At 44.5% G+C, this 23573-nt stretch overlaps 1 protein-coding gene and 1 pseudogene across 2 annotated transcripts in view; both read left to right on the forward strand.

Annotated features, from left to right (window-relative positions):
* The first annotated feature begins 12358 nt into the window (after nucleotides 1-12358).
* LOC104638873 (plexin-C1) overlaps nucleotides 12359-23573 on the forward strand; it is a 72926-nt gene continuing 61711 nt past the window's right edge. The window contains exon 1 of one of the 2 annotated variants that reach the window (XM_075748758.1): nucleotides 12359-12409. In XM_075748758.1, coding sequence (XP_075604873.1) covers nucleotides 12374-12409 — 36 coding nt within the window. In that variant the 5' untranslated portion in view covers nucleotides 12359-12373. Of the gene's footprint in view, nucleotides 12410-14213; nucleotides 15303-23573 lie in introns of those variants that run through there. The other variant, XM_075748766.1, reaches the window with a different exon arrangement.
* Nucleotides 14349-15306, forward strand: LOC142599998 (plexin-C1-like; annotated as a pseudogene).

Raw genomic sequence — 23573 nt, forward strand, 5'->3', positions numbered from 1 at the left:
TTCTAAATACTCAGCCAAAGCTCTTAGCACACCACATAAAATAACATTTTCAAGGCAGTGGAAGATCAGTACTAGTATGAAAACCACCAACACACCCTTCACACAAGATAATGAACACAGGTGGTGTGAGGTGCAGGCGGTGACAAATATGTGGCCACCCGCGGTAGTTCAGAGAGATAACCTGGTGTGTGTAAGCTGGGAAGGCACAAAGAAAAGAAAGGAAAAGCTGACTGATGCAGAGAGGCAGTGAGAGTGAGCACTTGCTGAGGGCTCACCACAGCCCAGCCCTTGCCTGCTGGCTTGTGGTCATAACTACAGATCACCGCTGCCCTCGCAAAGCCATCTGTGAAGCTAAGGGGAAGCTGCCAAGCACACTCACCATAAAGAGGTTTAAAAACACGCACCAGCAGGTGCCATGTTTTCTTGTCCCATCTGCACCAAGGTAAACGCCTGGCAGGACAGTTTCCAAACTGGTTTCTGTTCTAGTTGTTTCTCCTAGTTGTAAGTCTCCCTCCTACCACTCCAGACTTTAAGCACCTGAGAGAAACACACCTACTGCTCAACTAGTTACAGATGTGGTGATGCTCACTTTGGTGAGTTGTTCCTCCTGTGGGAACTACTGGCCAAGACAATATCCTGCTGTACGAACAATCACTTCTAAGTGGAAGATGTTGGAGTTAGGAAGAAGCAAACAGCTGGAGATATCCCCATCTCTACACCGCCCCCCCCCCCCCCCCCCCCCCCCGGGTTTCCTCTACCCACAGAAGCAAATGCATCTCAGCCACCCACCTTCACGGGTACTTTCACAGGCTGGACCATGAACTTGATACACTGGGGTTTTCTCCATTTTCACTCTCCAGCTGCTGGGCAGACACCTCAGACAGCAGGATGGGACTGGAAACCTTTAGCGATAGTCTCCTAAACAGCCAGAGAAGACCTGCTTCAGCCTGCTTCACTGAGGCTCTGCCCGTATGGTTAATGAAGCACAGGAATAGCTCGTCTTGGGAGGTAGAGGACTCTCCACCGCTGATGACTCTTAAAAATAGGAGAGACAAAAATCTCTTGAGAGTTATTTACTTGTAACTGTTCATCCATTATGAGAAAGAGGATGGACTAGAGGACCTCTTAAAGTACTGTTCAGCCCTATTGTCTATGATTTCTAGTTGTGACTGAAATTTTCAGTCTCTAGAGATCTCTGACTGATGTGAAGGGACTTTCTACATTGATTACAATACCTAACAACAATACAAAAAAGAAAGAACAAAAAACTCCAGTACACCAAGAACAGTGATTCTTCTTTGTAGGAAATGTAAAGTCTTATGCTGACTTAAGTCCATTAAATGCTGATTAGTTGTGGTCAGTTAAAAGAAGTACTGATTCATACATGACATACAGTCTGTGTTGCATTTAAACTTGTACTTAAAAGAGGATCCACATCCCTTTTTCATGCTTCAGTAATTGCCGTCTTTCATATCTGAGATAATTCTTCTATCTTTAATAAATACGTATTAGTGAGATGTTTTCTCATGTTTTCCCAGACAATACTTTGAAAATGTTCTGCTTGCAAAATGTTGACCTTATTTTGCCTTGCCCAAGCTTAGTGGCCTCTGCAGCCATCTCACTACGAAGGACCTTCCCTTTTCTCACAGTGGTAACAGAGAGGTCAGTGTCCCCAGGAGGACTTGTGAGAGCTTTTTCCTAATCCCTGTAAAATTCAGGATGTTCCAATAAGATGAGAGAGTGAGAACCCCCTTCCCCACCCCCACCCCCCCGGCCAAAAAAACAGTTTGAAGGGGGAGGAGAAATGGCAAATACAGGGCGCTGACAGAGGATGAGAGATAGAAGCAAATGCCATCCTAACATCATAGAGAATGTTATTGGCCTGAGTTTGGGATGAGGATACGAAACATGAATGCATAACACATCTCCCCAATAAATGGTGTCATCCCCATAAACACACATGCATCTCCCTCTTCCAGTTATTCATTACTCCTGTCTGCTCAGGACCAGTTATTTTTAGCAAGATGGAGTCAGAACATCAATCACAAATTTGGTGGGATGCTGTGGAACCACCCAGGCAATATCAACTCTGCCTGTCACTCCTGACCGAGGTTTATGTTTTTAAATACTGCCCAGTGGTTGACCCTTGGACACTTTGCTTTCCTGACATTTCCTAATGTCAAATCTGAACCTTACTCACTGTAGTTTTCCTGTCACGCAATCAACCACAGATAAGAGGAACAATTTCCTTTCCTGTTGCAGAGTTGAAGTTCATCGCAAACCTTCTCTGTTTACCCTTTTCTCTTTTCCTCTGGAGAAAAATAAATTCAAAACAATTCTAATTAATCCAGTCTTGTCTTCAAAGGCCCATTCTGGTTTTTGTTGCTTTCCACTGGTTCTCCTCCTCCCTGAAGGGTGATGCCCAAAAACAGAGGCAACACATCAGCTGCAGCCTGGTCGCTGCTGAGCGGAGCAGAAGGATTGCTACATGCTCTTGCAGACAGTATTTCTGCTTATACAGAAGTTTCATCTCCAAGTGATTTTGCAAAAAAGCGTGATGCTGTTGACTCATATTTCAGCTTGTGATAGGATACCTCATGGATCCTTTTCTGTAAAACTGTGGGTTACCTTGTTTCTCCCAATCTTGTGCCTGCGACACTGTTTTTTTCAGTTACATGTGGAACCTTCTACTTTCAAGGAACTTGTATCATCTTTCTAGTCATGGGGTTTACAGCCAAAAAAATTAGGTGTGTTTTTCTTTTCCTTGATTGAATTTCATTCTGTTTTTCCCTCAGGCTACTTCTCCAATTTGTAAAGATCATTTCCAATTATAATCCTGTCCTCCAAACTGTTTGAAGCCCCTCCCAGCCTGGTGGCTGCCAACACTCATTGCAAACAATGACCCCAGGAGACTTTTGAACACAGCTGTTAAATGTTGACTTTTTGCTGAGCTGCATCACCTATGGGTCAGTTTTGGAAATTATTTTCCTTAGCCTGGATTAAGAGACTCCAAGAACCTTGAAAAGGGAGAGATTTTATTTACTGCTACTCTTTTGAAGGAAGAGACATCTGGGCTGGCAAACTGTGTTAATCCAGAGCAGTCTTGCAAACACTGTATTTCTTACGGCTCTTCCCTGTCTAAAAAGCAAGCTTTGTGTTTTGTTCTTTGAACCACTGTTTGGCCTCCACATACTTCTGTAACAGATCTAATTCTTAAACTGTCTTTTTGAATCCAGGCCTAACTGCATGTCTATTTTTTTTTTTTTTAAAGACAATGCTTTTTGTACATGTTGAGTGTTCACAGAAATATTTAACAGAAGTGCTCATGCAGAAAACTAGTTCTCACTAGGGTAAATTTTGGATCATTAGCGCATAATTTATACTATCACAGAGTAGCATTTTTTTCAATGTGTATTTTTGGCTTGGTGTCATTTTATCTGGAGAATGATTTGGATGGGAGGTCTCACAATAGATTATTTGGTGAACTAATGAATACAGAGATTATGAGATAAAATGATAAGTATATAGAGATATAGAGAACATCACCAACTTTCAGGCATTGATTTTGCAGACAAATTATGGCTTTTTATTCTCCTCTGTTTCAGATCCTCCTTTGGGATAAACTGCTATTACTTCATTGACCACAGGAGACTTGTGACATTTTATATCAGCTGAGGATCTGCCTTTTTTAAACTTCAACAAGAATATTAAAACAACATACTGTTCACATAAAAAAAAAAAAAGAAACTGTATCTGGTATCCTTTCATGTAGATTAAGTCACGGAAGGTTTTAAAGCATGGTATGCTTCAGTAATTTAAGCTCTATTTCAGTTTCAGACTGTACAGTAAACATTTAATTTCATATAACTGATGTCATTATAATATCTAGATGGTTATTTGCATAGGAGATTTTCTAGTAGGTTATGTGGTGAATTACTGAAGTTAGAGGATATGGGGAACAAAAGAGATCCTGGATACATTTATGGATGATGAAAAAAGCCACGGGTATTTGTAAGAAGATATGTAAGAAGCAAGATATTTCTGCAAATAATAAATAAGCTGAATGGCATTTGTAATGGGGAAGCTGACCCATTTCATATACAGCAAGGTTTCTTACTTCTACCAACCCTCATTCAGGTATAGAATCCACCATCCCTGTTTTCCTCCGGCAATCAGGAATCCTCTGGCTTCACATTCACAATGTGGATTTTATTCGAGCAAGAGGGGAAACAGGCATGCAGCACAGGTTTGTTGCCCAGATCTGGCACTGAACAACATCCCAGACCGAAAGGGTAGGAACAGAGGGGGAATCTGTGGGAACATGCTCATATACTGGGGTGTAAGAATCGCCCACAAGAGAGGGAATTTGCAAGGAACAGGCAGCATTTTTAGAAGCATGAAGACAAACATGTCTGAAATACGGGGTGATGAGGAAGGGAAAAAGAAGAGGAGAAATAAAAATAAAGCAAGCAGGACAGTGAGAAGGAAGGAAGGAGAGTGAAAGAGAGAGAAGAGAGAGAAGGGGAAATAGGCAGAGCAGTCTCTCTGTTAGGCTCTTCATTGCAAAAGCGGCAACAATGAAAAAACTGGGGACCAGCTTTCCAAATGGTATTCCAGATTGATGTACCGGGGGTACAACCATCAACTAACAGGCTCTTCTGGGTAAATTTGTTGGTGAATCATCAAAAACAATGACAATTCAATCAGATCCTTCTCAGAATGAACAGAATGAAGGGAAATATTAGGGGGGGGGGGGAAATTCAAGCAAATTCATATCAAATTAAGGGGTTTGTCCCTGTTTCCTTCAGAGGAACCCACTGTTCAACAGCATTCAAGGAAAGGCAAGCTCTTGCATTTAGTGCATGGCACTAATTAAAAACAATTATTGTTGTAATTAAAATACTTAATTTCCCTGCTCTCTGATGGCAAAGGTAGTGTATATCTTGAGTCTTTCGATTAGCTTGGAGTAGGAACACTGAGGAGATAATTGGGCAAAAACTATCTTTGTAGCCTCTGGACACAAAACTGAAAGTTCTCTTGGTTAATTTCATTAGCTTAATTAATCTGGCTAACTTAATTAATCAGACTTTCATTAAAACCAATGAAAAAACAAAGAAAGTACTGGTGTCATGTTGATAATGTTTTTTTTTTTAAAATGCTCATTAAAAGATTGTTGATACCCAGACAACTTTGAAAAATATTCTTTATAGAAACAGGGGGGTTTTATGTGCCAAGATTGTCTTCCACTCTGTTGTCTTTTTGATTCCTCTTAGATGACTGTAGAAAAAAAAAATATCAGCTTGCAGATTGCAGCCTTCAAGCTCTGAACACCCTGCAGCATTGGGCTAGCTTGTCTGTCTCGAACGTCCTGTTTCCATGCAAAAGTCTCTTCAGCACAAACAAAAAGGGGGAAGTGAGACTGGAATTGAAAACAATTGCTAGAATGATGAAGAAGGAGTTAAACTTGGGTCAGCTTTTACCTTTCCTTGAAGACTTGCTTGTGGAAACCAGCCATGGAGTCAGGGAAGAAAGGTCAAGCACCAGCAGTGAGAGAACAAGACTGGTCAGAACACCAGAATAGTTTTCAGATTACCCCCCCAAGCGGGGTTAACATCTTTCATTGCCTTCCTACACACAGCTAATTGCACAGTTATTTTTTCCTGATAAGCCATTAATTTCACAGCATAATTGCATAGATCTTTAACTTTGGGAAACAATACAGCTATTTTTCTTTCTCGCACCAACAGTATTTCAAAAGATGAAGGTGAGTATGCAAGGACAAATAGATACATACATAAACAGGTGCTTAGTTACACAGTCACTGAAATGAACACACATTTGGAAAAACATTTTGTTTTCTATTCCAAAATCAACTTTTTATTCCATGCATCTCTCTGTAGTAAACCTTTTAGCACCAGTATGTTGTTTACATCTTTCATTACAAAAGAAAAATCCAAGATGCTTTTTCTGCATCTGGACCTTTCTCTAACATAGGTAAGTATTTTAAGTTGTCGAAGTGGGTATGTGGAGGCCTGTATACTTGGTAATGACTGGATGCTGCAGTCGGTGTTTCAGATGGGATCTCTCCCACAGTTAGCGTCTGGGCTGTAGGATGGTAGGACTGCAGGGTGGCAGGGCTGTAGGATGGTAGGGCTGTAGAATGGTAGGACTGTAGGATGGTAGGGCTGTAGGATGGTAGGACTGCAGGATGGCAGGGCTGTAGGATGGTAGGACTGTAGGATGGTAGGGCTGTAGGATGGTAGGACTGCAGGATGGCAGGGCTGTAGGATGGTAGGACTGTAGGATGGTAGGACTGTAGGCTGGTAGGGCTGTAGGATGGTAGGACTGTAGGATGGTAGGACTGTAGGATGGTAGGGCTGCAGGATGGCAGGGCTGTAGAATGGTAGGACTGTAGGATGGTAGGGCTGTAGGATGGTAGGGCTGTAGGATGGTAGGGCTGTAGGATGGTAGGACTCCCAGGCTGAGGGAGAAAAAGTGCTTAGAGGGAGCTGGAATTTCTGGCACATGAGAGATTGTGGAGGATCCTTTTCCCAAACTGCCCTGGCGAAGCAGGTTTGGTATGCTGGTATCTTTTAGTCAACACACTGGAAAGTAAAGGATGCAATGTCAGTGTTACAGTGCTGAAGGGTGGACTTGGACCACTATCTGACTTTAGATCCAGCTGATGTAAGTGGGTCTATCGGCAAGCAAAAGTAACATTTCATATTGTAAGTGACTGTCAGGATTAGTGGAAGGGTATTTGAATACTTTGGAAGCTATATATAATTAAGGCTTATTCCTTTGTATATAATACCCTTTAGCATCTCTCTTATAAAGTTATCAAATAGTTCTATCTATCTGCTGCAGTGGCATATATCTGTAATCTGACTCAATTCCCAAGTGATGTCTTTGTGTCAGATGATGAAACTCTGTGACCAGCTTAACAACCACAACCAAAACACAGAGTTGTAAATAAAAATGAGTATATTTACACATATCTGCAGTGGGATTGCACAAAATCAGTAGCATTTTGGGAAATCAGAGAAAAGAATGGTGGAAACAAGTAGCACCTGATCCATTCAGAACCTATTCTAATCCTGGAGCATATCAATATGTGACAATACTATGACAGCTCTTGCACCAGGTCTATAATTAAAGTTGAGATGACTATTCTATAAAACAGTCATTCATTTTGCTTGTCCCTGAGGAAGATTACAGCATCTTATTCACTGATTTTGAGCACTTGTGTTTTGGGTGAGGTTTTTTTCAATTCTGTGTGAGTATTCCAAGTTTAATTTGAAATAAATTCAATGAATGAATTTTAGCATGCATTTTATGACTTTTCTATGATTTGAAGGTTCTTATGAATGGAATGACACAGGCTTTTCAAATTCTACTAAGTGAAAATTTCTTGAATCCAGGTGCAAAAAGCTCTAGTTTAAAAAAGGTCTTGCTAAACTTATCTATGAAACATTGTTCATAAATCCATTAGTTATATTTGTTAGAAACAAATAGGGTGAGGACAAAACTGAATAAGGGCAGGGTGCCAGAGATGAGAAAATATTAAGGATTTAGGCAGACGGTCAATTTGCAAATGGCTGTGCTGATGGAAGACAGTACTATGGTGTTTTTGTGCTGAGACTCTCTTAATTACAGCTGATGAGTCTTTAATGAAAAGGTAAATTAAGAAAGACTCAAGGCATCTGTGAAAGGGATGTATGCATCTCACTCAGCCTCAGTTCACATCAACAAAGCACTAACGGAGACATACCCAGACTCTTGGAAGGTCAGCCACCACTTCCTTTATCACTTCTTGGCCCATACCCAGCTGTTTACCACCACAACCCTCCGCTTAGATTTATCATCCCTTCAGATCTGCCAACAGAAAAACCTGCACAAGCTGTCCTACAGCTGTCTCATTCAAATCGGAAGGGCTGGTTTTGACAGCTTAAATAGTAAACACGGTGACCTGACAGATTTTGTTTGAAATGGTTTAGTAAGACCCCGGATGAACATCTCCTCTGTAGGTGTAAAGCTGCAAAGGGGAAAAATGAGGAGGAGTTTAGGACAGGTTCTTGATAGTTTTCCTTTTCTACTGTCACAGTTAGATGGGGCAGATCAAATTTGTCCTTGTTTTACTCAGGGCGTGTTTGTGTAATACTGAGGAATTGACTTGATACGAAGTTTCTGGTTTGTATTTTGGCTCATACAGGAAGGGCCATATCATACAGCGTTTGCCCTTTTCTCATTTGATCAAAATCATTCTTGCTTCACACCTCACCCTAGATCTGAAGTCCCTCTACTGCATGATTATTATCACTCACTCAAGACACAGCCAAGTCAAGAGCTTGGGTCGAATTTAAACGCATTGAGTAACAGCAGGCACCACCCTTCCTGGCCAGTTTGACATAAGAGTGAAGCACTGGATGGAGCCTTCTGAGTCATAAATTCATGCAGGTTTCTATGTCATATACCACCACTATAAAGTCATGAAGTTCCACTCCAAAAGCATTGCCGCTCCCTGTACTCATTGTTCCTGTTAAAAAATTTTGAAGACCATGTTCTGCTAGGCAGAACCCATCCCTAAATTTCCAGCTCCAGTTAGTTGGAGGCTGAATTTGTTGGTTATAAAGTGCTGGTCCCATAAAGGGAAGCATTAACCAGCATCCAGAGCACTCTGCTAGGTCAGAGATGCCCAGGCGTTGCGTATAGCTCCAGCATTTCATCAGAAGGGAGTATCTCCCTGGGCAAGTGGCTCAGATGCATTAGTGGGACTTCAGCAAAGCAACATCTTCCCTGGAAACCATGGATACATCACTGGTGGCTACTGCTGACACCGCCCCACACAGATCCACATGGAGTTGTAACAGCATAGTCCTTGTTGGCTGTTATCAGCCTTCTCTCCAGATTTATCTACTCTGCTCTCTCTTATCTAAAAAGATATTGTTCCCCTCCCCTCATCTGCCTCACATCCTTTCTCATCCTCCATGGTTCAACCTCTTTCCCTCAGTAACCCTCAGCTTTAGCCTCACAGTGTCCACATTCCCTCTTGTCACACCCACAAAGCTTTTCTTTTGCTCAAGCCCTGGCACCTTTTAATCCAACTGGGTGGGGTTTTTTGCCTTCACAGACAGGCAGCACCAGAAAAATGAAACAATGCGCATACCTTCAGAGGACGGAGGGACCTACCATGGTTTTGAGAGACCTTTGTGCCTTCCTTATTCTGCATTGCCTTGGATGTTGGCAAAATACACTGATACACTAAACCCATCCCCAAGTGACTATACGCAAAGGTGTCTATCCAGAAATCCTTCTGTGCCTGGTACTCTTTGTGTGCATCCAAATGGCAGATGCAAATACACCAGCAAATACCAGTTTCAGGTTCATTACCATGCTTTGGCCAGCACCGTCCAGTCGCATTGTTCTGCTTCAGCACGGTACAAGCCAGACAGCAATACTCATGAACCTGCCAGCTGTGAAGGAAAACCAGGAGATTGGTGTTATTCAACTCTCATTCTTCACAGTTATTTCATGAAGACATTTTGCTGGATGCCATGGTACAAACTTTTATAATAAATAAAATGAAAAGAAAATACATCCTAGGTAAAACATAGCATCAGATCTGGAAGTTAAGATAAGCTGAGGATGAAAAAACATTATTTTCAGTAATGATGTTACCTGTACAGCATATGTGCCTTCCTGTAATCCTGTAATTTTATTTCCCATGCATACAATGCCTTCACTAGTGTGGATTCCCAGAGCTTGCTTGAAAGGTAAGTCATTTCACTTCTTTCATAAAGAGAGGAGACAAACATGGGGTTCGGAGAGGGATTTGTCTTGTCCAATGTTATATATGAATGTTGTGGCACAGATCATCTAGAGCCCAGGTTTCCTGCTTGTGTTTCTGATACAAAATCAACCTTCTCGGTGTCGCTTTAATTTAGATTATGAACGTTTTTTGACATAGAGAAGAGCAAACTATATTTTTCCTTTGTGTATATTCCTCAGTTCCTTTTCTGTAACATCACTACTGTATCTCAAAAATACCACATTTGAAAAGAAAGGAAACATAATGTGATTGAAAAAAATATCGTTTAGATATATAATTGTGGTTTCCTGATTTCTTATCCAAAATTCTATAGCATTTATAATGGAGATAGGATTAAAACCTTCTTCCTTCCTTTGTTTTTTCCTCCCTCCCTCTCTGTCCGCCTCCTTCCTTCCCTCCCTCCCTCCCTTCTTTCCCTCTCCCTCCCACAATACAGAAAGTATTAGTACCCGTGAATATCTTAATACAGGCAAATATGTGATTAGTACATTCATGAATTCAGGTCAATGTCCTCTACCTTCGATTGCATTATCTGCAGACCTTTCACAGTTAATTGCTCATTTTTTGCAATAGTGACTGGAATTTCCTCTCGAGGGTCACAAAGGCGCCTGTTCTTGAATCTGCCATTTCCTCATTGTGAAGACCACCAAAAAAAATGCAGAAGGATCAGAAACTTTTAGATTAAATGATGCATAGAAACAAAACTGAAAAGCAGAACTAAAATCCAAATGTGCAAACTCAGTTTCAGTATTCAAATACACTTACTCTGCCAGAAAGGGAATCCTCAGCAAAGCCTTTTGAAAAAATGCCCAGTGTTTCCTTTTTATTTTGTCAACATTTAGTTACAGTACAAAATTGACTTAACTATATAATGAGAAAAGCAGTTATTTCAAGTATTACACTGAGGATAAAATGCATGTTAACATTAATGCTACCTATTATTACTTTGTAAATGGAAGGTTATTTACTCTTTGAGAAAAAACATTTCGGAACCAAGCTAAGGTAACCACATGCATTAAATAAACAAATCAAATCAAACCTTAATTGGGCTTGAAGTTTCAAAACAGGGAAAATATCAAAGTTAAGCTAAATAAATTAAACATAAAAAATAAATCTCATTTACTGAGTAATATTTTGTCAGATTCTCTGCAGAGTCATAAACTCAGAGAAATTTAGCGTGCAGATGAGAAATAAGGAGGAGGGAAGCAGGCAGATGTACTGTAGTGGGAAAGCAATCCTAAATTAATTCAGAATATGTTCTGCCTAACACTGATGAAGATCTAAATGAGAGCTCCTTAAATTGTACGTGTAGAACCAAGTCCTGGTGTGATTCACATTCTAACTTCAGATCTCATACGCCTCACTGAAATACATAAAGCTTGCTTAGGATAGCTAAGGAACCTTGATTTGGTTCCCGGGCTTTTTTAGAAATCTTGGTCGGAGTGCCAGAGTTAGGCAGCAACGCTTTGTAAGTCTAACATTAACAGGCAGACTCCCATATTTGCCTTCCTTCAGTGCCTGAAAAATAAACAATGGTGCAACAATAGGATAAAAACACCAACTATGGAACTGACAGACAAAAAGTAACAGCAAGACGATTTGCCATTTTCTGCTTAGTTTTATAAAAGTATCATAGAATGGTTTGGGTTGGAAGAGACCTTTGAAGACTAGTTCTGATGATTCCAACTGATGTTTGGTCATGACTGAGTGCGCTGTTTTCTGGTCTGCTGTATTAATAACAAATATTATACTCTGTGGCATTACAACATAAACCCTGTAGCCTCCCTTTTATTCCATAACATCAACAGAAGCTCAACTCTTCCGGTATCTTGACGGGTATCTCTGGAAGAATGGGTTGAAGATAGGAGCTCCTATTTACTTCAGGGGCTTTGAAAGGAATTGAGAATACTTTACCCCTTCAAGAACTGGGCGCTCATGCAAAAATTTTGTGCACTAATTCTCAGTGCAAAGCTGCTTCAGTGGCTCTCAGAAGTGCGTACAAAATTAAATGTTGCAAGATGGGAAGAGGGAGGAAAGAACAAAAACAGAAAAGTGATGCAGGCAGGGAAGAACCTGCAGAATTGGGCTCCGATGGCTGTCCCTGCGACAGATGGGGTGCAGCCTCCTGTCCTGTCCTGTCCTGTCCTGTCCCATCCCATCCCGTCTCATCCCATCCCTCTCACCCTATCCTGTCCTGTCCTATCCCATTCCATCCCATCCCACTGTGTAGCACCTGCTACCCCGCACTACTAGACACTTGTGACAGCAGCTGTATGCAGTCCAGCTTTCCCAGGTCCTTGAATAAGCAAAATTTGAAGCAGAACACACTGCTATTTTGGCAGTCAGAGGACTCTGCAGCCTTAGGAGTCATCACTGTTCTCTAAGACAGGAATAAGCCTGGCCTCACCCATTTAACCCGATCAGTCATTTGGTGAAGTACATGCCTGAGAAAGAGGCCATTTGGTCAGTCGTGAAAGCCCACAAATGCAGAGCTCAGCGATTTTACAAAGGGAGGGATGTCCGCAGAAGGAGACCTATTGCTGGATGTGCTCTGTGGCCAGGACCAAAGATGTCTTGCAGGTAGGAGGTTGGTGTGCTTTCCCGGTTAGCCTTACAGGTTATGAGCAAGACACAGATCACTGAGAGCTTTATATTTGCACTGAAAGCAACTAGAAGGCAAGGTAGTGCATAATGCACTCCAGCGTGACATGTTCAGCCTCCTTTGCAAAGCTGTATAAATTGCATTTCTGTACACAATCTATTTTGGTGATACTGGCATGAAGATTTACTTTGCTTATGTGTTGACTAGAAGTTCAGTCCTGCACAGGGGGCTGCAGGCAGTGTTTGTTAGTACGTAGAGCATCTCTTTGCATCCGGCAAGAAAAATTGTGCAACGGTTCAGTTCCACATCCTCTGCTACATTTTGCAGATTTTGGATGTATTTTGAAGTCATTGTACAAGAGATAAGCAGATGAGTTGTCGAGGGCTCTGAATTTCACAGCAATATTTGTCCTATGGTCAAATATTTTTTGCTGACCAGAGCAACTCAATTCTTGCACAATCACTGCTGCTGGGTACAGTACTGGAAAAACAGTAATAAAAATTTGCTAAATATGCCACTCTTTCTACTTGAAAATGTTGTGCTTGACTCATTTATTCAGTGGTTACTTTTGTTCTAGTTTTTACAGTTCCACTTATTCCCACTGTAAAGCTACTTTAAGATAAAAGCAGTGCAAATGGAGGGTCAGATGGCCTCTCGGTTTTAAACATGACGTCCTCTTCTCAGTAAGAGTGGCAATGGGCCCTATGCCCATCCTCACCCAGAATTTCGAGACACCCAAGAGAGAACACTAAAATGTACCTTTGTTACCTTTCATAAATCCCTTTTTCATTTAAAATTCAGCAAAACGATAATTTACTGTTAGCTGAGCATGCAGTCTATACTTCTCATTTTGTTGAGCCTGTACCAGCAATGACCCAGTGGGAAATGAAGTAAATCGGTTTGCGCCATTCAACATGGCCCGCTGTTGGATGGGCGTCCACCTCGCAGGAGCACAGCAGGAGAGGGCAGGGCTTTTTGTCTACTTTCCCCTGCTGAACTCGGGGAAAAAGCCTAGAGCTTTTTGTTCAACTTCAGGCAAGACCCTGAGATTTCTAACTAGAGCTCTGACACCTCAATCTTCCTGCTCACGGTGGCAGCGACTGACAGGGCTATGGGGTGCTGTTTAGCAGGACGGTTACCCAGAGTATTTTAACGGCAATAAGACCGGTTTCCAAGCTTGCAGCGTGCAGAGACGGGCGCTGCCGGTGCCCAGGAAGCCTGACCCTGCGCCTGCACCCACCAGCGGACCGGTCCACAGGCCTGCCCCCGCTTAGCACCTTCACCCCCGGCCGCTCTGCCTCCCTCCTCCGCCCGCTGCCCGCACGGTGGCCGCAGCGAGGCTTCAGCGGGGCAGGGAGCGAAGCAAAGCGGGGTGCGCGGGCGCCGCCCTGCCCCGAACGGGTCCCCATGGGGGACCGGGGGCTGGGCGCTGCCGGGGGATGCGCGCAGGGGGGCCGCTGTCCCGGGCCGGCGGCCAGGCAAGGTGGCCCGCCGAAGCGAGGCGGGTGTCGCACCCATCCGCGTCCCGCCGCGCCGCGGCGAAGGGGCCGCCCCCCCCCCCCCGGCCCCAGCCCGGCGGCCGAGGTGGGCTCCCGCGGCGCCGCCGCCGCCCCCCGTCCGCGGCGAGGCGGGCCGGCGGGGCCGGGGGGCGGAGGGGGAGCGGCGGCGCACGGCGGAGAGGTGGCTCGGCAGCCCTCCCGGAGGAGCCCGGCCCACCTCTCCCGTACAGGCACCCCCTCCTCCCCGCCCCGAAAGAGGAAACTCCCCGCCCGCGCGCAGCCCGGCCGCGGCGGAGGGAGAAGCGGCGGTAACGGCGGCGGCAGCGCGCCCGGCCCCTCCGCTCAGCATGGCGCAGGGGCGCCCGCCGCCCGCCGCCGCCTGAGGCGCCCCGCGGCGCCGAGCCGAGAGCCCGCGCCCATGGCGCCGCCGCTGCCTGCCTTCAGCTGGGCGCTGCCCCTGCTGGCGGCGCTGGCGGGCGCCGGCGGCCCCCAGAGCTTCGAGCTGCCGGGGGCCCGCATCGACAACATCGAGGTGACCGGCGGCGGCGTGCTGGTGGCGGGCGGCAGCTGCCTCTACGAGCTGCGGCCCCGAGCTGCAGCCCAGCCGCCGCGTGGTGCCGGCGGCGGCGGGGCAGGGCTGCGGGGAGCACCCCGGCATTGCGCAGCAAACTGCTGCTGCCCTACAAGGATGGCCGGAGGGGAAAGGGCATCCTGCCCTGGCCGCTGGACCCAGAAGGATGGCACCTGCGAGGTGTGGGAGCAGCCGGCCTACCGGCAGCGCTTGAATCGCAGCGAGGTGGTCAGCTGCCTACCCGACGGCTCCACTGCCGGCGTCGTCTTCCAGCTGGCTGACGCCTGGTACCCTTGCTGTGGCGGCCACCTACTCGTCCGGCAGGAACCAGCTGGGCTGTGAGCCCTCCCAGTCAGACGAGACGACCGTGATCACGGTGCGCAGCATAGTACAACCTGGAGTCCAAGGAGGAGCTGGGCATCATCAAGCGCCAAGGACGAGCCTTTGCACTTTGTTGACGCGCTCTGTGGGGAGATCACCTCTTCTTCCCTACTATAAGGTGAATGCCAGTGAGTCCAAGGACTTGGTGCCACCAAGCATGGCTGTCCTGCACCAGCTGAACCCCTCAGAGGCTGGCTTTGCTTTGAAAGGCACGTGTATTTGGACTGTGGGTGCAGGAGCCTCATCGTTTCCCTCCAGCCTCATCCGCCAGGGCAAGCGGGGCTGGTGGGTGGGTGTTTTCAACCATAGCTGCAGCACCAAGGCCTGGAACGCCACTGCCGTCTGCATCTTCGGGATGGAGGAGATGAAGGACCAAGCCTGTTGCGTTCACAGACTTCAGCAGGAGCGGGGGACGGCTGTGTAAGTCGGCATCGTTTTTGCTAAGCTTTCGTCCTGCACGCCGTTTTTTGACACTGTTGTTGTTGTGGCTGGTGTCGTTGTGCATGACTCGTGGCGTGTCCCTGACCTGAACGCACATGAAGTTCGTGGGGAACTTCAGAGCTGCACCAGGCTTTGCACATCACCCCTGGCTCCATCAGCCCTGATAACTTCTGCATCACTTTCTTTTTCTGAAAGGCTGATCTCTTACCAGATCCTGGAGTGTCCTTCCCACCTACATCTTGGGAAAGACATGCCTGAGGGAACACCTGAGGGCATCCTGGCTCAGGCCTGAGTTTCAGGCTCCTCACTCAATACGCCCTTTTCTGTCAAGGATTAGTCGTACTTCATTGTGTTTTCCATACAGCCTAGATAAAGCATCTCCTACCTTATTCTGTGCATTCACATCTCATGTCATTGCAGCTAGATCAGAAATGAAAAAAAAGCCCATCAAATTGACTCCTGTGCACTGGGCTGTGTGTGTTGTTATCCCCATTGCTCACTAATTATTTATGGCTGCTTGTTCGGTGGTAGGTGTTTCCCAGACCTCCCAGGATTGGCCTTGCTCGAGAGGGCTCACAGCCACCACCCCCCCAAAGCTGTATGCACAGCAAACAGCGGTAGATGATATGTCTTTGTTTTTGCAGTGGTTACATTTTCACAGGCAGCGTTATCCCATGGAGATCCCCTGGTCACCTACTTCTCTAACACTCTCTCTTCAGCTCCTTCCTCCTTTTGAGGGTGAGCTGTGCACATGGAGGGCAGGGTGGGCAAGGCTTTGCTGTGGTCTCGGTAGCTTGTAAAGGAATGAACTAAAAATGAAATTCAAGAAGCTAAAAATGTAATTCAGGAGAAGAAGTTGCTTTTTCAAGGCCCGTCCATGCTTTTAAGTCACACTCAGAAGTCTTTTCAGAGCTGTGGCAAAAGGAACAACACTGAAAAATATCAGGGACAACCGTAGGGGATCAAGCAAGCCATCTTAAAGCAAGCCCTGACCTTTGGCAGCTCCCCTGCCGTCCAGGGACTTTGCAGCTTCACCCCTGAATCCTTGCTGTGTTACGATGGGAGTTTGTTGGAAACTCCTTGAAAGAAGTGTGGTAGATTTACTGTTGCTTCTTGGCTTCTCAAATCTAGCTCATAGCAGAGCGCAGTGCTGAGATTCTTCCAAATACAAACTGCCGGACGGCATGTGTGATGCAGTCTGCTCATCTCCCTGCAGAGTTGTGAGACTATTGCCAGTGTTAGAGGACGTAATTGTAAATGAGAACCCCATATGTGGGTGAAACAACTGTCATGAAGTAAATAGTGAAACTCTTGCAAGAGAGTCAGAGCGAATCCTTTGATTTCCAGTGCCTTACTGCATGATTTCTGTTCTCTCAACAAGGTAAACTTGCTGAATGAATTTGAAGTCTCATCTTCATCCCAAAATACCTATTTGCTAGCTGGATTTTAAATTTGTATTCCTTGTTACTAATTACTGGTGGGGTGTCTTCACGAGGTGCTTTCTGAGCCTGCACAAAGATACAAAAGAAACCTCCCTGGGCAGGAGATCCTTTATAAACACTTCCCAAAGCCCCACAATAGAAATTACAGAGAAGTCTCATGAATTTCATAGAATAAGATAATGCACATAAGGTGAGGCAGGTATTTGTTCCTCTCAATCCCCCATCCTCATTGCCTTCCAGTGCCTGAATATGAAAAATCAACAATCCCCTTGTTTAAGGATTGATCTTATTCAGGTCAGACTCCTGGGACTCCAAAGTTACTTTCATGTCCCAAAAGGCTCATCCCTCCTGGAAATTTAGATTATATTTGGGTACAGTGCTGAAGAATCCCAGCTTTAAAAATGATTAAAAGGATTGTTTGCTTAACATTATGTCCCTAACTATGGTGATGTTATTAATCATGATATTGTGGCACAACAATAAATACAATTTACCACTGACAGGAAAGTGGTATTTTAGTATTTTGTAACATAGCAGGACATCTGGGTGTTGGTGTAGTAGTATGACCTATAACATTACATGGCTAATTATGCTTCCTTTTTAAGCTAATTATATGTGCTTGTGGTGCATAAACATAGAAATAAATGCATGTAGTTCAGCTTTAATATGTTTTTTATACTACAGGAGGTTAGACTAGGCTATTGCAGAGTAAGTTTGGAGATGACAGGCCCATATGCTACTGCTTCTGGGTTGTTTTAGTTCAGATCCTTCTACTGTCTCTCACCAAATCATGGGAGTCCCTGCAAACGTGGAACATGCTCTTCTTGGACTCAGAAGCGCGCGGGTTTCAGAACTGGCAGGAGGGTGGTGTGCAGCACGTCCGTCAGTGCACAGCTCGTAGGAAAAGTGGCTCTGGCCACAAAGGAATGCCTCGTAGCACGGAGCTGCCACGAGTACGTTGTAGTACAATGTGTAGGAATGGCAGCAAGCAACAGTACTTAACCTGTGCTTTAAAGCCCAATCTTTTAAAGACAGTATTGGTACTGAGCAGATGAATGATTGCCTGGAGTGCCAGACCCAATCGGTGTTTGTGGCGGGTGGAGCATGATGAACGTCAGCCTGACTTTTGCATTGCCATGTGTTGTAGGGTGCTGCGGGTCTTAGTCTTCTTTACTGGGTTCACTTGAATTCTGGATCTCAGTCATGATGTGAGGTACACTGATCATGATCATTGGCACAGACTGTCAGTTTATGTAGGAATTCAAGATACAAAATTTTTTCACTGCAGGAATACAATTTATAGTTAGAGTATACGTTAGGCAGTAGTGGCAGTTTGTTTTCCTTCTGATCTTGTCATTCTTCAGATTTCTGTAATTACTCCGATTACCTTTAGGCAAGACATCCTCTTATTCACACAGCTGCTTGTATTTGCACTGTGCTTCTCAACAGTACACTGCAAGAGGGACTTAACCTGAGGTATTTGTGGTCCTGAATTCCCTGCTATGCTACTGCTGCGTGTTCTACTCTGAACTCATTCCTGTAAGGTACTGAGCTTTCTGGCCCTAACCCAGTAAAGCACTTAAGGGCATATTTAACAGTAGGCATATAAGTAGTTCCATCGTCTTCACGGGAACTGGCCATGCATTTAAAGTTAAGCGTGAACTTGAGTACTTCACTGGATTGGAACCAAATTGCTCCGCATCCTGTAGGTACTCATTGTAGGCGTGTAATCTCTTTAGCCTCGCATTGCTACTTAGGCCGAAGTTGACACTTGCATTAAGTTTTAATGCTGGATTTGAGTCTGTCATTGAAAATTAGCAATTTTTAAGATCCTTGCTTACCAGCTTGATCAAAAACTATGTGACTGTTAAAAATTCTGTGGAATTGCTGCTTATGAGAACTAGCTATTTCTGCTTTCATTTTGTGGAGTAGTGTGCACAAAGCATTTTGTCCTAGTTGGATGTATTTATTCTGGACATACGTAATACGGGATTCCCAGAGACATGGTCCCTAACGAGCAAGAGACAGGTGGTGTCTTAGATGAAACTACTCTGAAAACATTTTGCAGCTCTATATTCAGCTTGCTTTCTTCTGATTCTTATATCTCTTAGTTTTGATTATATCTACTTATACGCACTGTCGAGGTGTGTGCGTTAATGGACTCCCTAGCATAACCTGCGTGTACATAAGCGCATCTTCTTCACAATTTCCTTAGTTAATAGCTGTGAATTTGCAATATCTCATTCTCCTTTTCTTTTCAAAACCTGACTGAGCACTGACAAACATTTTTGGTGGATCACAGTTATGAAATTGAAGCTCCTTGGCCAGTACGTAGGAGGAATGTTGGAATTTGTTCCAAGCTTGCTCCAGTAGCTAGTGAGCTTTAAGAAGGACTTTCCCTCTGTTGTTCCATGGCTGAATGGGAGCTACTAGAATTTCAGATGTCTCCCAGAGATCCCTGGGTCTTGTGGATCACAGCCAAGCAGATGAGTTGAAGAAGTGCTCAAATTAGAGAACATCAACAGGAAAGAGTTGTAGGGTGTTACTTAACCACAATGACAAGTCTGGAAATTAGGTTTGCCATTGAAAAAAGTTGCATGGAAGTAAAGGACTCTACAGTTTTTCAGGGAGAAAACGAAAAAAAGTGTTATGCATATACCTGTAAGGCAGAAAGAAGTTGCTGTAGTTTATATTATGATGTGCAAAGGCTAAGTAGCTGTGATAGCTACTGAATGCTAAGCTATCTTCATTGGCTTTTCATCTACTATGTAATGTAAGTAAAGATATATAACAGTCTGTTCTTTGAATTTTTGCATTTTTCAGTGGGTGATAAATATGTGGGTTGGTATATGGCCTTTAATTTATCGAGCATAGTTTGGAATCCTAGGACAAATCTTAGCTGGTATAAGCTCTACTGAAATGAGCTTTTGAAGTCAACAGAGTCACATCAGTTTAATCCTGGCCATTAACTTGCAGGAATGACATTTGAATTTGTGTGGTAACTAATTCCAAAATGATTCATGGTCTTTTATCTAAGGAAAGAATTACAGACTTCTAAATATCATTTGGTATCAAAACTAATCCTGTAATTTTCTAGTAGTAAAGTCATCTCCTCTCTATTACCAGACTGCTAGTATTTCATCTGATGTTTGACAGATTTCTAGAGTTAACATTTCTAGAGTGAATATTTCTGGTTACAATGAATTTTCAGTTTATCCATTTGGTGTGGAAAGTAAGCTCTAGGAGACTTGTAACATTGTCAGTAAGAAGAGTTGCTTTTAGTCATCTGGCTTCACCAGGTGTTCTTAGCATAAACTTTTCAGAGCCTGGGGGCTCTTGAACAGACAGCTCACTTCTCTGGGATTACAGAATCATTCAGGTTGGAAGGAACCTCAGAGGAGGTCTCCAGTCGAGCCCCTTGCTCCCAGGAGAGTCAGCTCTGAAATTGGACAAGGTTGCTCGAGGCTTTGTCCTGTCAGATCTGGAAACCTCCAGGGATGGAGACTGCACAACTTCTCTGGACAACCTGTTCTGCTTAATTGCCCTCATAGTGATGGTTTTTAATTTCCTGTCCACTGGAAACCTCTGCTGCTTCAGTTTGTGTCATCTTCTCTTGTTGTCCTGCATACACCTCAGTCAAGAGCCTGGCTCTGTTTCTCTGCTCCCTCTGAAACTGCGTCTTCTGTAGGCTGAACCAGCCCAATTCCCTCAGCCTTTCCTCATAGGGCAGGTGCTTCAGGCTCCAACCATTACAGTGGCCCACCACTGAACTCATTCCAATTTATCAAGGTTGGTGCTGTACTGAGGGTCCCAGAACTAAGTGCAGTATCCTAGACACAATTGAACATGTGCCAGGTAGAGGGAAGTAATCACTTTCCTCAGTCTGGCTACGCTCCTGTCAGTACAGCCCAGGATGCTGTTGACCTTCACTGCTGCCTGGATACACCGTTTAGCCTACTGCCCTTCAGGACCCTTGTGTCCTTTTCAGCAGAGCTGCTCCCTGGTCTGTACCATCACAGGGGGTTAGTCCATCCCAGGTGCAGAACTTTGCATTTGTCCTTGCTGAATTTCTTGGGGCTTCTGTTGGTCCATTCCTGCCGCCTATCTAGGTCCCTTTGAATGACAGCCCTGCGTTCAAGCATGACAACTCATTTTGATGTCATCCGCAAGCTTAACCCAGAAACTTTGTCTTCCTCTAGGTCATTGATAAAGCTATTGAGCAGGACTTGTCCCAGGGTAGGTTCGCTGAGGAATTCCACCTGTAACCAGTGTCTAGGTAGGGTAAAAACCATTAACCAATACCCTTTTAGTCTGATGATCCATCCGGTTTTTCCACCCATCCGGTAGTCCCCTTGTCTAAATTGTAACATCTCAGCTTGGATACAAAGATGCTGTGGGGAATGGTGTCAAGAGCCTTGCTAAAGTGGAAGTAAATGATATCCACTGTTCTCCCCTCCTCCACAAGTCGAGAGACGTTTCATCACAGAAGGCAATCGCATTGGTCAGGCATGATTTATCCTTGGTGAATCCATGCTGGCTTTTCCCAGTCACTTTCTTCTTGTGCCTAGAAGTGGCTTCGAAGAGGATTTGCTCCATGATTTACCCAGGGAAAAAGTGAGACTGACCAATATGTAGCTCCCCAGATCATTGTCTTTTTTTGAAGATGGGTGCAGTATTTGCTTTTATTCAGTTGTTGGAAACTTCCCCTGATCTCCACAACTTTTGAAATATGAGAGAATGGCCTCGCAGTGTTATCAGTCTCTCAGCATCTTCCTACAGATGCCATCTGGTTCCCCTGGGACTTCTATAAACTGAGATTTCTTAAGAGATCCCTGGCTTAATCCTCTTCCACTACTGGTAGTTTCTCTCCTCCTTGTAGGTATAAAGGACCACAAGACCTTACTGGTAAAGTTAGAACCTTATCTGCATCCACTGTCAGTAAATCACCTGACCTATTCAGCAGCTGGCACTCATTTTCATTCTTTATTCTTTTCTTGTTCATGTGGTGATAGCAGCTCTTCTTGTTGCCCATAACATCCCTTGCCAGTTTCAACACCAGGTGAGCTTGGGCTTTCCTGACACCATCCCTGCATGTCCAGACAGTTCCTCCTTAGCTGCTTGTTGCTGCTTCCACTTCCTCTATACTGTTTTTCTGCATTGTCATTCAATCATGACTTCCCTGCTTAGCTAGGGGCCATCTCCTGATATGTCTGCCTGTTTTCCTGAGTTTTGTGCTTGGAGGAGGTTGTCCTGAAAGACCTACTAGCTTTTCTGAGCTCCATTTCCCTTCAAAGCTGCCTCCCAGGGGATCCCGCTAACCAGTTCCCTGAACAAGCTGAAGCCTGGTCCCTGGCTCTGTACTCTGCTGCTCTTTCCTCACCGCCTTCAGGATCCTGAACCCAGTTACTTCATAATTACTGCAGCGAAGGCTGCCATTGATTATCACATCTCCAATCAGTTCTTCCTTGTTTGTGAGTAGCAAATCCAGAAGAGCATCATGCTTCACCAACCCCATAGGGTTAACAAAGCCTGGGGTCCCATCTCCTTCACTTTGCCCCCAGAGCTCTGTAGTCCTCATCTGCAATGTCTTGGGTGTCCGTGTAGATGTGCAACAATGGGTAGTGGTCCGAGGAATGGAAAATCATTGGCAGTCTCTCTGCAATGTAATGGATTGGGGCCTCTGAAAAGAAAAAAAAAAAAGAAATCTGTTGTAATAGCATGACGATTTAGCAGTTGTGTGTCTTCATCTTCACAGGAGGGAATCTCCAACCACGGTCACCCACCACTTCCTCTTGCTTTCTGCTAATACTCTGTTCAAGCTCAGTTGATTTCAAAGCCTTCCTTAATGGAGCTTGTTCTCCCTCATTGGTTATTAGGACACTTTATAAATTCCGTAAACTCAGATCTGAGGGCAGAGAAGGAGTGTTTCTGCTGCTGCAAGAAGTCACAAATTTCTGGCCTCCCCCATCCCAGGAGTCTCCATCAACCTCTTGCTCAAGCATAGCCTCTGACTTTCCCTCCTGCCTTGCATCATGAGGATCAGGATCTTGCCTCTGCAAGGTCTCTGTGAAGACCCTCTCATTTCCTGGTCATCCTCCCTGATTTTTTGCAGTCTGCTCGCCTGGGATGGTTTGTCCACCTAGCATTGCTATGCAGTGCACAAATTAAAAAACCTCATGGAAATAAAATTTTGGAACAGTTCATCTCCTCATTCCTTAGCCCTAATAAAGGCTCACTGCATGCACCAATATTTAAGTTTGTTACCCTCTGATATAATAAAAATTGATGCAAGACATTGAGGGGTGGTGGAGTTAAGAAAGAAAAATGAGGTTCCAGAAGTTTTTTCCCCCCTAGGAAAAACATATGTATGTTGTTCCAGCGTTGACTATTGCTGTTCACTGCTCACAAGTCTTGTGTCCTTTTGTATAGCTGCATCTGTTCAGTCACTCTGATGGCTCAAACCCTTTATTTTTACTTTTTTGGCCAGCTGCACTACGTTGAGTGCTGCGTGAGCTAAAAATGCCGCCCTTCCCTCTGAGGATCGGAATCTAAAATAATCAGGAGGAAATCAAGACAGAAAGTAGCACTGTGAATATGGTTGCTGCAGCTGGAATCATATGGAAATAAATCTGAAAATGAGATGCAAAATAGAAAATGAGTCTAAATACCTTTCATGCCAATAACCAAACAGCATTGGGGGGGTGAACTTAAAAAGCAAAATGGAAGTTAATTCAGGAGATCTCTAGGCTTACCTGTGCATGTGAAGATTTTGGGAGACTATAGAATAGAACAGACAATGGAACTGAAG

The sequence above is a fragment of the Balearica regulorum genome, chromosome 1, assembly GCF_011004875.1.
Source record: "Balearica regulorum gibbericeps isolate bBalReg1 chromosome 1, bBalReg1.pri, whole genome shotgun sequence".
Lineage (NCBI taxonomy): Eukaryota > Metazoa > Chordata > Aves > Gruiformes > Gruidae > Balearica > Balearica regulorum.